This window comes from Rhinoraja longicauda, chromosome 6 (assembly GCF_053455715.1).
Source record: "Rhinoraja longicauda isolate Sanriku21f chromosome 6, sRhiLon1.1, whole genome shotgun sequence".
NCBI lineage: Eukaryota > Metazoa > Chordata > Chondrichthyes > Rajiformes > Arhynchobatidae > Rhinoraja > Rhinoraja longicauda.
The window spans coordinates 14715785-14731522 of NC_135958.1; the positions used below are offsets into that span (position 1 = coordinate 14715785).

Sequence of the window (15738 nt, forward strand, 5' to 3'; positions counted from 1 at the left end):
TTGTTTGAATGTGAGCAGATAGGATGTGTCTAAACACTTCAGAATTCATTATGCTACTATCATCAGCAGTTGTATCATCAATGAAGATGTGAGCCAGTACCTTCAGCAGTTATATATGCCCAGGCCATAACACCCCCACCACCGTGTTTCACAGATGAGGTGGTATGCTTTGGATCTTGGGCAGTTCCTTCTCTCCTCCATACTTTGCTTTTGCCATCACTCTGATATGTTAATCTTCGTCTTATCTGTCCACAAGACCTTTTTCCAGAACTGTGGTTGCTCTTTTAAATACTTGGCAAACTGTAACCTGGCCATCCTATTTTTGCGGCTAACCAGTGGTTTGCATCTTGCAGTGTAGCCTTTGTATTTCTGTTCATGAAGTCTTCTGCGGACAGTGGTCATTGACAAATCCGCACCTGACTCCTGAAGAGTGTTTCTGATCTGTCGGACAGGTGTTTGGGGATTTTTCTTTATTATAGTGAGAATTATTCTGTCATCAGCTGTGGAGGTCTTGGCCTGCCAGTCCCTTTGCGATTAGTAGGCTCACCAGTTCTCTCTTTCTTCTTAATGAGGGTCCAAACAGTTGATTTTGGTAAGCCTAAGGTTTGCTGATGTTTCTAACAGTTTTATTCTTGTTTCTTAGTCTCATAATGGCTTCTTTGACTTTCATTGGCACAACTTTGGTCCTCATGTTGATAAACATCAATAAAAGTTTCCAAAGGTGATGGAAAGACTGGAGGAAAGAATAGATGCAGAGAACTCTTATACCTGCATTAAGGAGACATTTAAACACACCTGAGCAACTACAAACATCTGTAAAGCCATGTGTCCCGAACATTATGGTGCCCTGAAATGGGGAGACTATGTATAAACACAGCTATAATTTCTACATAGTGAAACCAAAATGTATAAAAATACCCTTTAATAAAATCTGACAATGTGCACTTTAACCACATGTGATTTTTTTTCTATTACAAATCTCAAACTGTGGAGTACAGAGGCAAATAAATAAATGATGGGTCTTTGTCCCAAACATTATGGAGGGCACTGTATAATCTACGAGCTTTGCCCCATTGGCCAGACCGTAAATGAATCCTGGCCTCTTTTTGGTTATCTGAAACAAATTCCATGTTTGATAATGTCTTTGTTACAAAAGAGTCTAAAGTGTGCAATGCAGGTTATTGGGTTACTTCCACTCTGTAGTGGGGGTTCAAAGTCATCTCAAGCCATTTACCCTAACCATATTTTTAATTTATTGATCCAAATAGCAAACTCTTACCTGAAACTTTGTTTTTTCCCTCACTCTATGGTGCTAAATTTTGCCTGCTTTGGCTTGTAGCTTGAATGACCAAGATTGAAATTTGTAATGTGGATTATAATTCTCTTCAGTAAAATGATCTGGTTTGTTTCCTATCCTTTGACTGACAGTTATGCCATAACTTTGGATGCATTGCTAGGCCTTACACTTGATGAGGTGTATTGATTTCTGTATTGCTTAATTGATAGGTTAATCGTTCACCAGCCTCTTGCATTTCCTGTATTTTTTAAGAAGGGAATATATACAGTATTTAAGAATATTTTTCCATTAATTCAGCAACTCGAACTGATCTTACAATCTGCTTTTCTCCATAGGTGATTGAAGTTTATGACTTGAGTAAAGTTAAATTGAAATACTGGTGAGTGGCTTTACTATATTGCATTAGTATGTGTCAAGACAAACAGTCATGTTGGAGTCAGTAGCTTGTACGGGGGATGCTGTGTGTGCAGGATAGTCTAACATTTTGATTTTCTTCTACTGGCAAAACAATTGAGAATTTCGAATTTTGTCTGGAGAATGACACACAGCAGATGCTAAAATCTTGAACAAAATACAAACTACTAAAAGAACTCAGTTGGTCAACCTGATGCAGAGTCAGGTCCTGAACCTGATGCAGAGTCACGTCCTGAAATACAAACCATCCCTCATTGATCCGCTGAATTCTTCCAACAGTTTGTTTTTTGCTAAGGGGAGTCTGATCGTGAATTCAATTTCTTTCATTACCTCCTGTAGGTCTGATTGATGTGAAATTCCCAGGGCTTTGAAAAAGTGTAATTAGTTTACTCGACTATTGTAGTGAATGAAGCTTCTGAGCACCTTATTTCCACTGATTTTTTTAGTTCACAGATGAAATGCAAGAAAATAATACAATCATGTTTTACTCTCTTTAATCTTTATTGGGAGGCAGATGTATGGCAGGAAATGGGGATCTAAGTTTTAAAATGAAACCTGATTGATGAAGACAGAGATTCGCAGCTTAGTTGGCAATCTTAACTAGCCATGTTAAGCTCTCCCGAGATGCTGCCCGACCTGCTGAGTTACTCCAGCATTTTGTGAATAAATCGATTTGTACCAGCATCTGCAGTTATTTTCTTATATTAACTAGCCATGTGTTGGAGTGCTTTTCCAGAATTCGGAATCATTACCTGTATTTCATGATCACATTTTACAATTCAGAAATTTTAACCAAAAATAAAATTCTACTTTCCATTCCTATACTGTGGTCCTTGTACAGTTCTTGTTGTTTTTTTTTCCTGTTTCTATACCCTTTGGAAGGCAATACCCTTTGGTAGTCTTCAGAATTAAATTAGATTTACATCTGAATTTAGCAGAAATAGGAATTGAACCTGTGCTTTCTGGTCTGTGGAACTGATTTGACCCATGCCCTTTAGCTTTCTAAACTAGAGGAATAGATTTTTGATCAAAAAAATATATGATGGGCATGTGACAAGATAGAGGGATTTTACTATTAAAAGAAAATGCACTACAGAATTGTCTCAAAGGTGCAGAACAACCCAACTTGAAAATTAATCTGAGAGATAATTTATTGTCCTTGATACAAGGTTCAATAAGTGAATATTGGGATATTGTAATGCTTGTATTCATTAGTGTGAATATTTTTCAAGCGTTTTGCACTTCTATAGACAATAGGTGCAGGAGTAGGCCATTCGGCCCTTCGAGCCAGCACCACCATTCAATGTGATCATGGCTGATCATTCTCAATCAGTACCCCGTTCCTGCCTTCTCCCCATACCCCCTGACTCTGCTATCCTTAAGAGCTCTATCTAGCTCTCTCTTGAAAGCATTCAGAGAACTGGCCTCCACTGCCTTCTGAGGCAGAGAATTCCACAGATTTACAACTCTCTGACTGAAAAAGTTTTTCCTCATCTCTGTTCTAAATGGCCTACCCCTTATTCTTAAACTGTGGCCCCTGGTTCAGGGCTACCCCAACATTGGGAACATGTTTCCGGCCTCTAACGTGTCCAACTCCTTAATAATCTTATATGTTTCAATAAGATCCCCTCTCATCCTTCTAAATTCCAGTGTATACAAACCTAGTCGCTCCAGTCTTTCAACATACGACAGTCCTGCCATTCCGGGAATTAATCTAGTAAACCTACGCTGCATGCCCTCAATGGCAAGAATATCCTTCCTCAAATTTGGAGACCAAAACTGCACACAGTACTCCAGATGCGGTCTCACTAGGGCCCTGTACAACTGTAGAAGGACCTCTTTGCTCCTATACTCAACTCCTCTTGTTATGAAGGCCAACATTCCATTGGCTTTCTTCACTGCCTGCTGTACCTGCATGCTTCCTTTCAGTGACTGATGCACTAGGACACCCAGATCTCATTGTACGTCCCCTTTTCCTAACTTGACACCATTCAGATAATAATCTACCTTGCTATTCTTACCACCAAAGTGGATAACCTCACACTTATCCACATTAAACTGCATCTGCCATGCATCCGCCCACTCACACAGCCTGTCCAAGTCACCCTGCAACCTCATAGCATCTTCCTCACAGTTCACACTGCCACCCAGCTTTGTGTCATCTGCAAATTTGCCAATGTTACTTTTAATCCCTTCATCCAAGTCATTAATGTATATTGTAAATAGCTGCGGTCCCAGCACCGAGCCTTGCGGTACCCCACTAGTCACTGCCTGCCATTCTGAAAGGGACCCATTTATCCCCACTCTTTGCTTTCTGTCTGCCAACGAATTTTCTATCCATGTCAGTACCCTACCCCCAATACCATGTGCTCTAAATATGCCCACTAATCTCCTATGTGGGACCTTGTCGAAGGCTTTCTGATAGTCAAGATACACAACATCCACCGGCTCTTCCCTGTCCATTTTCCTATTTACATCCTCAAAAAATTCCAGAAGATTAGTCAAGCATGATTTCCCCTTCGTAAATCCATGCTGACTCAGAACGATCCTGTTACTGCTATCCAAATGCTTCGCAATTCCGTCTTTTATAATTGACTCCAGCATCTTCCCCACTACTGATGTCAGACTAACTGGTCTATAATTTCCCGTTTTCTCTCTCCCTCCTTTCTTAAAAAGTGGGATAACATTAGCTACCCTCCAATCCACAGGAACTGATTCGGAATCTATAGAACATTGGAAAATGATCACCAATGCGTCCATGATTTCTAGAGCCACCTTCTTAAGTACCCTGGGTACTCTTCACATACCTAAAGAAGCTTTTACTATCCTCCTTTATATTATTGGCCAGCTTACCTTCGTACCTCATCTTTTCTCCCCGTATTGCCTTTTTAGTTATCTTCTGTTGCTCTTTAAAATAATCCCAATGCTCTGGCTTCCCGCTCTTTGCTATGTTATACTTATTCTCTTTTATCTTTATGCTGTCCTTGACTTCCCTTGTCAGCCATGGGTGCCTCTTACTCCCCTTAGAATCTTTCCTCCTCTTTGGGATGAATTGATCCTGCAACTTCTGCATTATTCCCAGGAATACCTGCCATTGCTGTTCCACCGTTTTCCCTGCTAGGGTCTCCTTCCAGTCAAATCTGGCCAGCTCATGCCTCTGTAATCCCCTTTGCTATACTATAATACTGACACTTCTGATTTTCCCTTCTCCCTCTCAATTTTTAGATTAAAACTTATCATATTATGATCACTTCCTCCTAATGGCTCTTTTACCTTGAGTTCCCTTATCAAATCAGTTTCATTACTCAACACTAAATCCAGAATTGCCTTCTCCCTGGTAGGCTCCAGTACAAGCTGTTCTAAACATCCATCTCGGAGGCACTCCACAAACTCCCTTTCCTGGGGTCCAGTATCAACCTGATTTTCCCAGTCTACCTGCATGTTGAAATCTCCCATAACCACCGTAGCATTACATTTTCGACATGCCAATTTTACCTCTTGATTCAACTTAGATTTTTAGAGATACAGTGCAGAAACAGGCCCTTCGGCCCACCGGGTCCGCGCCGCCCAACGATCCCCGCACACTACACTATCCTACACCCACTAGGGATAATTTTTACATTTGCCCAGCCAATTAACCTACATACCTGTACGTCTTTGGAGTGCTTGCACCCTATGTCGAGGCTACTGTTTGGGGGCCTGTATAACTCCCATTAGGGTCTTTTTACCCTTACAATTTCTCATTTCTATCCATACTGATTCTACATCTCCTGATTCTATGACACCCCTTGCAAGGGAATGAATATCATTCCTTACCAACAGAGCAACCCCACCCCCTCTGCCCACCTGTCTGTCTTTTCGATAGGTCGTAAAGCCCTGAATATTCAGTTCCCAGCCCTGGTCCTCTTGTAGCCATGTTTCTGTAATTCCCACAACGTCATACTTGCCAATGTCTAACTGAGCCTCAAGCTCATCCACTTTATTTTTTATACTTCACGCATTTAAATACAACACTTTAACTTCGGTATTCACCCCCCTGACCTTACTGTCTTATCCCATCTAGAACTTTCCTTCCCATTTATTCTATAAACTAGGTTTGCCATGTCTGAGCTGAGACAAGGTGGATAGGCAGTTGATTTTCTTGTGAACCTTACTAAATGGTGCCCTGAAGTGGCCACAGAGTTAAGCAAATCCAGAAATATTTTGACTCCAATCTCTCTTATCACACATATCAATGCGGCTGAACAGAACTCTATGCATTGTGTGATTGAATGGTTTGCATTCCTGAAATGTCACAACATTGCAATAGCAATTTTATCGGCCTTCTTTAATACTGACCTGACTTAAGATAGTCATCACCATAAGCAATACATTTTCTTGACAATTTTAACAGCAATTGTTAAAGATTCTCAAAAGAACAATCCAAATAAATCCCAATTTCTACCTAGATCTTTATACAGTATTTACATAATGCTGCAACAGACCAAGTATTTCAATACAGGGCCAATGAAGATTGAGGAAAAGGCTTGTAAAATGGAAACAAAACATTTAATAATCTGTGGATTATCAATTAATTTGCAGGCTCACGGTTAGGAGGACTGTGCTCTGCCATTTCAAATATTTGAATGGAATGAATCGCTCATAGTGTACTCAACGAAAAGATTGGGAGGGGAAACGGTTTCCAATATAAAACATAGAAAAGAATAAGACATCACTCGTAGTTTAATAGAAAAAACAAGTAACCCAATGAACTTAACTGAAAAACCAAGTCTCTCATTTTCAAACTATTAATAAACAAGCTAGTAAACCTACAGATGCAAATAATTGCCACTTGGTCTGAAATGCACATGATCACTCATTATGCTATGAACATGGAGGAGAAAACTTTTGAACTAACTTTCAGCACTAACTGAACAGCTTTACATCTTAGGAGATTCACTATAACAACATCACCTAGCTAGCACTGATTCAAACTTCGTAGTTCTTCTCATCTGTTTTCAACCATTAAGTTCATAAGCCATAAAGAACCTTGAATGTTTATTATCTAACCTCTATCAAAACTTTCTGCCTAACTTGGTGTAATTGATCTATGTCTTCCTGGTCAGGGAAGGGCAGGTTGTTGAAATTGCTGTAATTAACATGAGAGGAGTGCCTAACAGTATAATTAGGATCCTGGCATATTGGTACGCCAACCAGAGCATGCAGGTCAAATGGGGTAATGCAGTCTCTGTAACATTTGGTGTTGGTAATGGGGTTCGCCAGGGGGGGCTACTCTCACCAGCCCTCTTTAATGCGGACATGAATGATTTATCTGAACAGCTTAGAGGCTGTAAAACAGGATGTATGATTGGTAACACCCTGGTAAACCATCTTATGTATGCCGATGATCTGGCGGTTTTTTCTCCTAGCAGTGCTGGGTTTCAGCAGATGTTGAATATATGCTCTGAGTATGGTGTCCAATTTGACGTGAAATACAATGCTAAAAAGAGCGTTGTCATGATTTGTAAAGTAAAAGGGGACAAAGATCTAGTCTTCCCATTATTTTACCTGTCAGGGCAGGTTCTATCTGTCTGCTGTAAAGCTAAGTATCTGGGACATGTCATCACAGATCAAATGTCTGATGATGAGGACATGTATAGACAGCGCCACATGTTGTATGCACAAGCTAACATGTTGGTTAGGAAATTCCACTGGTGCTCAGGAAATGTCAAGATAAACCTGTTTAGAGCATACTGTACTCCTCTTTACACTGCTCCTTTGTGGATAAAGTTTAATAAGTCAAGCATCCATTAACTTAAGGTTGCCTATAATGACTGCATGCGCATATTGCTTAGAAAGCCAAGGTGGTGCAGTGCAAGTGAACTGTTTTGTAGTGCAGGAGTCAATACGTTTCATGCCCTGTTGAGGAATCTCATGTTTAAATTTATATGCCGATTGAATGGTTCTCAGAATTCCATCATTGTGCTGCTGGTAAATCCTGGTTTCAGTGCCGTGAGATACCTGTCACCTATGTGGAAACATTGGTATTGTTGCCTTTTCTAATTTAATTTTATATGTATATACTGTGTACTGTATGTGTATTCTAATGGACCATGAGTCTGCTTAATAAAATTTAATAATAATAATAAACCAGTGTAATGCCCCAAACAAAAATGGCATATAACAACAAATACAGTAAAATTCTGATAATCTAACATCCAATTATTTGGATATCCTTATAGTCTGGCATCTGGCACACTGATGAGTTAGGAATGTGAGCCAAGGGTCCAGGATTGTGGGTTGTGCAGCAAGAGCCGTAAATCCAGAGTCTGAACAGTGTTTTAGGTGTGCACCGGGAACAAAGGAACGTGCAGTCAGATCCACAGTGCAGTGTGCTTATAAATCTCCTGCTCTCTTTAAACTCGCTGGATTCACTGAAGAATCCAATATACCACTGTGTAACATGCAATGAAAGGCGAAATAGAGGTTTGGGGGTATTAATAGGAGTAACATGCAATAGAAACATAAAAACATAGAAACATGGACAACAGGTGCAGGAGGAGGCCCTTAGAGCCAGCACCACCATTCATTGTGATCATGGCTGATCATCCACAATCAGTAACCTGTGCCTGCCTTCTCCCCATATCCCTTGATTCCACTAGCCCCTGGAGCTCTATAGTCCATAACATTTGTTTGCCCAGCACCACCAAAGTCCCAAAAGTGCAGGTGTTTTATTGAAGGACCTATTGAAGGATGAGTAACCGAATGGTTAAGCTCCTCTGGGTTGCTGCCCACCTTCACGGATAACACAAGATTTTGAGTGTTCAAACCACTGGGGGTGATAGAGAAAGAAGTGATGCGGTCCAATAGTCCACATTCCTTCTGAGGGCTATTAGGATATTTTATTTTACCCATACCCATTTTACACATACATAGCAGACATTAGTATTACACTTCAAAATAAAATGACAGTTCTCAAATTCGGCACAAAGAAAATTGTTTAGTGAGAGATTCTTTAGGTGATTTTAAAGATTGCGAATTTTGTAACCTGTAAAGTTTTGTAACCTGTTATTCTTTTGCTTTGGCCTCCTGTGACCCCATGTTTCTGTTTTCTCATAAATGTTCAAATTCCAATTAAAGTTGGATTCTCAGAGTCACAGGCTACCTTCTACCATTATCTTAACCGGATTGCTCTTTTCAAATAAATTTTCATCCTAATTAAAGCAGCAATTTGTGCTCCAGGATCCTTGCATGTGTCTGATGCCTTGTTAATATTTCTTCTTTAACATGATGCCAATAAATTGTTCTTAACTGGCAGATCTGTTTGTAATGGAACAACAGCATATTTCATTAGGTTGAAAATGAATGGGTTTATTATTGGTTTAAACAAAAATAGGAATTCTATAGCCAATTATTTTGCTTTTTGCAGTAGGCCATGTGGGGAGCAAAAAAGCATCAAAGTTTAGTGCAAGATATTTCACCAGTGGCGGCTCAACAATGAAAACTTTAAAGAAAAAGTCACAAGTGCGAACTAATCTTCCTCCTTCACAAACCTGCCCGTTTATTTTCATTGAAGCTCATTTCATTACTCCAGTGACGGTGCTTATTTTCCCAAAGTGGGGCCTGCAGGTTGTATTTTGTACACCATTAGCTGAAACTGTGAGTGTACTCTGACTACTAAGTTTAGCCTGTTCACCATTGGGTTCTTCCTACAAAATGAAGAATAGTTGTGAATAATGGTAATTGTGTTCAGCTGGGGAGCATGTAGAAAGACGTGTGGAAAGGAGTGCAGCAGAACGAAATCTCTTCAATCTTGGCTTTTTGACAGTGAGTTAGGAAAATAAATCAAATCACTCTACAAGCTGTAATTCATTAGTTTAAGGCCAGCGTCATCTTTGATGGTTGGTGATCAAAGGGTGGAAAGTGGGTGAGTGAAAATCAGTGGAATATAACCCGTTATACCTTATTGATTAAGTCTCTATATTCTGTACCGAACATTTCTAATTGACACTTCTAATCTGGTTATTTTGCAGTGGTGTGCACTTCAATTCTCAGGCTATAGCTCCAACCATAGAGCAGATTGACCAGTCATTTGGAGCAACTCATCCTGGAGGTAAGGGATCAGCATAAAATGTCTGATCAAATAAACAGTAAGGCTGCTTCCATGGTCGTTGAGCTGATAATTTAACAATTGATTACTTTAGAATGAAAGGAGAGCTCTCAAAACTGACCTGCATTGTACCAAGTTTATAGCTGGCCATTGTTTCTGATTTTAATATGACTGCACATTATTCCTGCAACTTGTGATTCTTGGGAAATTGGACAAAGCGGTAGCCAATGCTTCATGTGTGCTTGCTAAAAGTTCACAGGGTAGGTATTTACATGGAACACAACACAGTACAGCACAGGAACAGGTCTTCTGACTGGACTGTGCAAACCATGAAACTAATTTAAATGATTCCCATCTGCTTGGACATGGATCTACATCCCCTTGCATTTCCAGCTTGTCTGAATGCCTGTGCAAATGCCTCTTAAACTTTGCTATAGTATCGGCTTCCAGTACCTCCCCAGCAAACATTCCAGACATCTACAGCTCACTGTTTAAAAAAAACATTCTATGCGCCTACCACTCAGTGTTTTAAACAAAATCCTTCGTAAATCTCCTTAAAAATTTCCCCCTCTCAACTTAAAGCTGTGCCCTCTTTTATTTAATATTTCCATGCTAGAAAAATACCAAATATCTACCCAGTTTGTGCCTCCTGCGTATATATATATTTCAATCAGATCGCCTCTCAGCCTCTGACGCTCCAGAGAAATCAATCAAAATTTGTCCTAGCTAATACTTTCTAACACAGGCATTTATACTAATGAACCACTTTTGCACCATCTCAAGTCTTCAGCCTGTAATGCGGTGACCAGAAATGCACGCAATATTCTAAATGTGGCCTAACCAAAGTTTTTGACAGATGTCACATGACTTCCTGAATTTTATACTCTTACCTGAATGATGATTAAGACCCGCATATAATCTAGCTTTACCACCCTATCTACTCGTGTATCCAAAACTGACCTGTATTGCGCCACTGTTAAGGAACTATGGACCTCTACCCCAAGTTCCCTTTGTACATCAGTGCTATTAAGGCCCCTGACATTTACTGTTTACTTTCCTCTTACCTTTGATCTTCCAAAGTGGATTACCTCACACCAGTCCGGACTAAACTCCATCTGCCATTTCTCTGCCCAAATTTTGAACTGATCTAAATCCTGCTATATCTCTTGACAATCTTCCACCACAATTCTGCCAAATTTTGAGTTGTTTGTTAACTTACTAATTAGCGCATCTGCATTTCCAGTTCATTTATCTACATCACAAATGACAGAAGTTTCAATATTGATCCCTATGGAACATGACAGACCTCCACTTCTAATCTCTGTATTGTATGGCCAAGCAATCTTTGAATCCAAGTCGTCATGTGTCTTTGGACCAGCCTACAAGGAGAGACATAGTTGAATGCTTTACTGAGAGATTTCAGATGATTATAGATGATAAGACTGGATCTTGACTTTACTTGAATGCTTTACTTAAGTTCATATTTACAATATCCCTTACAATCAGAGACAGGTGAATTTTGTAATGGAGAAAAAAAGGAAATGGCAGAACATTTAAATGAGGACTTTGGTTCTGTCTTCACTAAGGAAGAAACATTGAATCTCCCACAAATACTAGGTGACCGATGATGTAGTGGAAGGGAGGAACTGAAGGGAATCCACATTAGTTAGGAAATAATGTTAGGTAAACTGTTGGGACTGAAGGGAAATAAATCCCCAGGGCCTGATGGTCTGCATCCCAGACTACTCAAGGAGGTGTCCCTAGAAATCGTGGATGCATTGGTGATCATTTTCCAATGTTCTATAGACTCTGGATCAGTTCCTGTGGACTGGAGGGTAGCTGATGTAACTCCACTTTTTAAGAAAGGAGGGAGAGAGAAAATGGGGAATTGTAGAAAAGTTAACCATTTAGGTAGTGGGGAAGATGCTTGAGTCGATTTTAAAGATGTAATGGCAGTGCATTTGGAAAGCAGTCAGGATCGGTCAAAGTCTGCATGGATTTATGAAGTGGAAATCATGCTTGACTAATCTGGACTTTTTTGAGGATGTAACAAGTAGAATGGATAAGGGAGAGGCAGTGGATGTGGTGTATCTGGACTTTCAAAAAGCCTTTGACAAGGTCCCACACGAGATTAGTGTTTCCAAAATTCGAGCACATGGTATTGGGGGTAGGGTATTGACAAGGATAGAGAAATGATTGGCAGACAGAAAGCAAAGAATAGGAATTAATGGGTCCTTTTCAGAATGGCAGGCAGTAACTAGTGAGGTACTGCAAGGCTCAGTGCTGGGACCCCCAGTTATTTACAATATATATTAATGATTTAGATGAGGGAATTAAATATAACATCTCCAGGTTTGCGGATGACACAAAGCTGGGTTGCAGTGTGAGCTGCGAGGAGGATGCTATGAGGCTGCAGGGTGACTTGGATAGGTTGGGTGAGTGGGCAGATGCTTGGCAGATGCAGTATAATGTGGATAAATGTGAGGTTATCCACTTTGGTGGCAAGAACAGGAAGGCAGATTATTATTTGAATGGTATCAGATTAGAAAAAGGGGAGGTGCAATGAGACCTGGGTGTGCTTGTGCAGCAGTCATTGAAAGTAAGCATGCAAGTACAGCAGGCAGTGAAGGAAGCTAATGGCATGTTGGCCTTCATTGCGAGAGGATTTAAGTTTAGGAGCAAGGAGGTCCTACTGCAGTTGTACAGGGCCCTGGTGAGCCCACCTCTGGAGTATTGTGTGCAATTTTGGTCTCCTAATTTGAGGAAGGACATTATTGCTATTGAGGGAGTGCAGTGTAGGTTCACCAGGTAAATTCCCGGGATGGCGGTACTGACATATGATGAAAGAATGGGTCGATTGGGCTTGTATTCACTGGAATTTAGAAGGATGATAGGGGATCTTATAGAAACATATAAAATTCTTAAAGGATTGGACAGGCTAGATGCAGGAAAAATGTTCCCGATGTTGGTGTAGTCCAGAATCAGGGGCAAGCGTTTAAGAATAAGGGGTAGGTCATTTAGAACTGAGACAAGGAAAAACCTTTTCACCCAGAGAGTTGTGAATCTGGAATTCTCTGCCACAAAGGTTTCAAAGGTCTTTTATTATCACCTTTTCCAATTAAGTTACAGTGATATGCGAATTACCATACAACCATACAAAAAAAAAGCAACAAGACACACAACTACATACAATTTTACATAAACATCCACCACAGCGGATTCCCCACATTCCTCACCATGATGGAAGGCAAAAAAATCCAATCTTCCTTTTTAGTCTCCTGCAGTCGGGGCAGTCGAACCATCTGTCGGGGCAATTGAACCTCCCACAGCTGGCGATCGAACCTCCCACAGCTGGCGATCGAACCTCCCACAGCTGGCGATCGAAGCTCCCACGTCAGGGTGGTCGAAGCTCCCACGTCGGGGTGATCGAAGCTCCCGCGTCGGGACGGTCGAAGCTCCTGCGGTTGGAGTTCCCAAAGTCAGTCTCTGACCAGAAACCGCGAGCTTTGTGAAGTTAAGTCCGCAAGCACCCGCGATTGGAGCTCCAAGATCGATCCCTGGCAATAAGGGGTCGGTCATTTAGGACTGAGATGAGGAAAAAAATAATTTCACCCAGAGAGTTGTGAATCTGTGGAATTCTCTGCCGCAGAAGACAGTGGAGGCCAATTCACTGGATGTTTTCAAGAGACAGTTAGATTTAGCTCTTGGGGCTGAATGAATCAAGGGATATGGGGTAAAAGCTGGAACAGGGTACTGATTTTAGATGATCAGCCATGATCATATTGAATGGCAGTGTTTGCTCGAAGGGCCGAATGGCCTCCACCTATTTTTCTACGTTTCTCGTTTACTGTCCTATAATTTGCTAGATTATTCTAAAGTACATAAAAGTATGATAGTTATAATTTTAATTTTATTTCCTCTTCCCCATTTTCCTCATGTTGTAGTGTACAATGCAGCTGAACAACTTTTTCATCTCAACTTCCGAGGGCTTTCCTTCTCCTTTCAATTGGACTCTTGGAAAGAAGCTCCTAAATTTGAGGTAAGGAGATGGGTGCTTGGACTTGGAGAATACTAACCCTGCATTTGCTTGGACTGCAATGGACAACTTTGAACTCATGTAATCTGCTCATTGGAGGGTAGAATTATGAGGTGATCTCTTTTGAGACATGCAGGTTTCTGAGAGGGATGTGCTGGATAAACACTGAGGCTGTTTCCTCGAGACAAAGAGTTGAGAGTAGTTTGGGATTTTGGGAAGAGTGCTCAGATTGGAGGTAATTTAGTTTGACCTGAAACCAAGGTTTTAAAGCTGAAAGTAAATTGCAAAGGCATTAGATGTGAGTTAGTTCTGGTAGATTGGAAACCAAGTTTAAAAATATATAATAATGAAGAAGCAATGCTTAACATTTAAAGCACTAAGTGTTCACAGCAAATAAATGTCCCTTTAAGGTCCTAAACCCTGCAGGAAAACTGATTCAGCTGCAACGAATGAGAAATTAAAGATAGTATTATATCAAAAGGAGCATATAATCATGTCTAAGTAGTTCTGAAATTGAAAGCATTTCAATGTTCAGCAAAGATCGATCGGGAAATTAAAGGAAAGGATAGGTAGAATGTAAGGGTAATTGAATGAGAAAAATAAAAATAGACTGAAAAAGCTCCTGTGGAAAAAGGAAACTTAGCAAAAGTTAATGTGGGTCACAGAAAGACTGAGAGCGAGAAAAGTTATATGGGGGGGAGGAAGAAATTGCAGGGAAAATAAAAATATATGTTGTCTGTCTTAACCGGATTAGACATGGGAACCCACAAATAATGGAGAATAATGGTTGAGAGTGAATTGAGGAACTGAAAGAAATATTGAATAGAAATATCGTATTGGGGAAGTGAATAGAACTTAAAAGCTAATATATACCCTACATCGGATGAGGGAGCAGTGAGCGCAGGTAGAGGTGTGTCGAGGGAGCAGTGAGTATAGGTGTGGGTAGAGTTTAGAGAGCAGCAGTAAAATGGAGGCCCCGGCAGTTTGGATGTGCAAAAGTGTGGATTGGAAGTAAAGTGCGAGAAAGGGTAGTGTGTAATGAGGAGGTGTGAATATTTGCTGATGGTTTTCTTTCTCTCTACATTATTTGAGCTTGCTTATGACTATAGACAGTTTGAACAAATTGTGTTTCCACAGCCGAAATTTGCTCATGGCCTGGCCTCCTTGCAGATTCCTCATGGGGCGACTGTGAAACGCATGTACATTTACACTGCAAACAGTCTACAGGACACAAAGTAAGCAAACTGCCAAAGATAAAAATGTACATGTGATTTTTTCCCCCAATTGGTTCCCTTATCCATCAAAATGGTTCTTTTATTCCTGATTCTCTTATCCATCAAATGCCGTTTAGGAAGAGGTATGTTCGAGATTAATTTAGAAATTGTCAAATGTCTTTAGCCTAATAATTTAGTCACATAGCCCTGTTATTATTCAGCATTATATGTAATATTAGGTTATTTCTAGAGTGGACCACAACTATGACCACTTTGAGATTAAATTGTTTCTGCAGAAATCCAACTGACCAGCATGGTTGTGGATCAGTTATGCCAATAAAATAATTTACTGCCTTGGATGTGCAGTCGCAGTGGGACATTTTATCGGGAGATCCATATGTAGGTCCTAACCACTCCCTAAGAACCAGAATGGTTACCTGTAATGTCATTTACTGATTGGCCCCTACCTGACCCACAGAGATTGTCCAATTAAGGTCAACTCAACACCACCCCTCCCAAATCGGGATGCTAATTCACAACTCCTCGTATTCCTCGTATTCCCCAAACCCTGATCATGCATCTTACCCCAAACACCAGGAATTCCTGGATTCATGCCCACACTCGTATCTACTTGAGGCAATCACAGTAGGGCAAATGTGTGGAAGCCTTTCAGCGCCTTAGGCACCTC

General features: G+C 40.5%; 1 protein-coding gene across 5 annotated transcripts in view; it reads left to right on the plus strand.

Moving 5' to 3' along the window:
• The window catches only part of phaf1 (phagosome assembly factor 1), a 66588-nt gene that overhangs the window by 26588 nt on the left and 24262 nt on the right, over nucleotides 1-15738 (plus strand). For all 5 annotated transcript variants that reach the window (XM_078400507.1, XM_078400505.1, XM_078400503.1 and 2 more), the window contains 4 exons: nucleotides 1633-1676; nucleotides 9724-9803; nucleotides 13745-13839; nucleotides 14974-15071. In XM_078400507.1, coding sequence (XP_078256633.1) covers nucleotides 1633-1676; nucleotides 9724-9803; nucleotides 13745-13839; nucleotides 14974-15071 — 317 coding nt within the window. The remainder of the gene's footprint in view (nucleotides 1-1632; nucleotides 1677-9723; nucleotides 9804-13744; nucleotides 13840-14973; nucleotides 15072-15738) is intronic.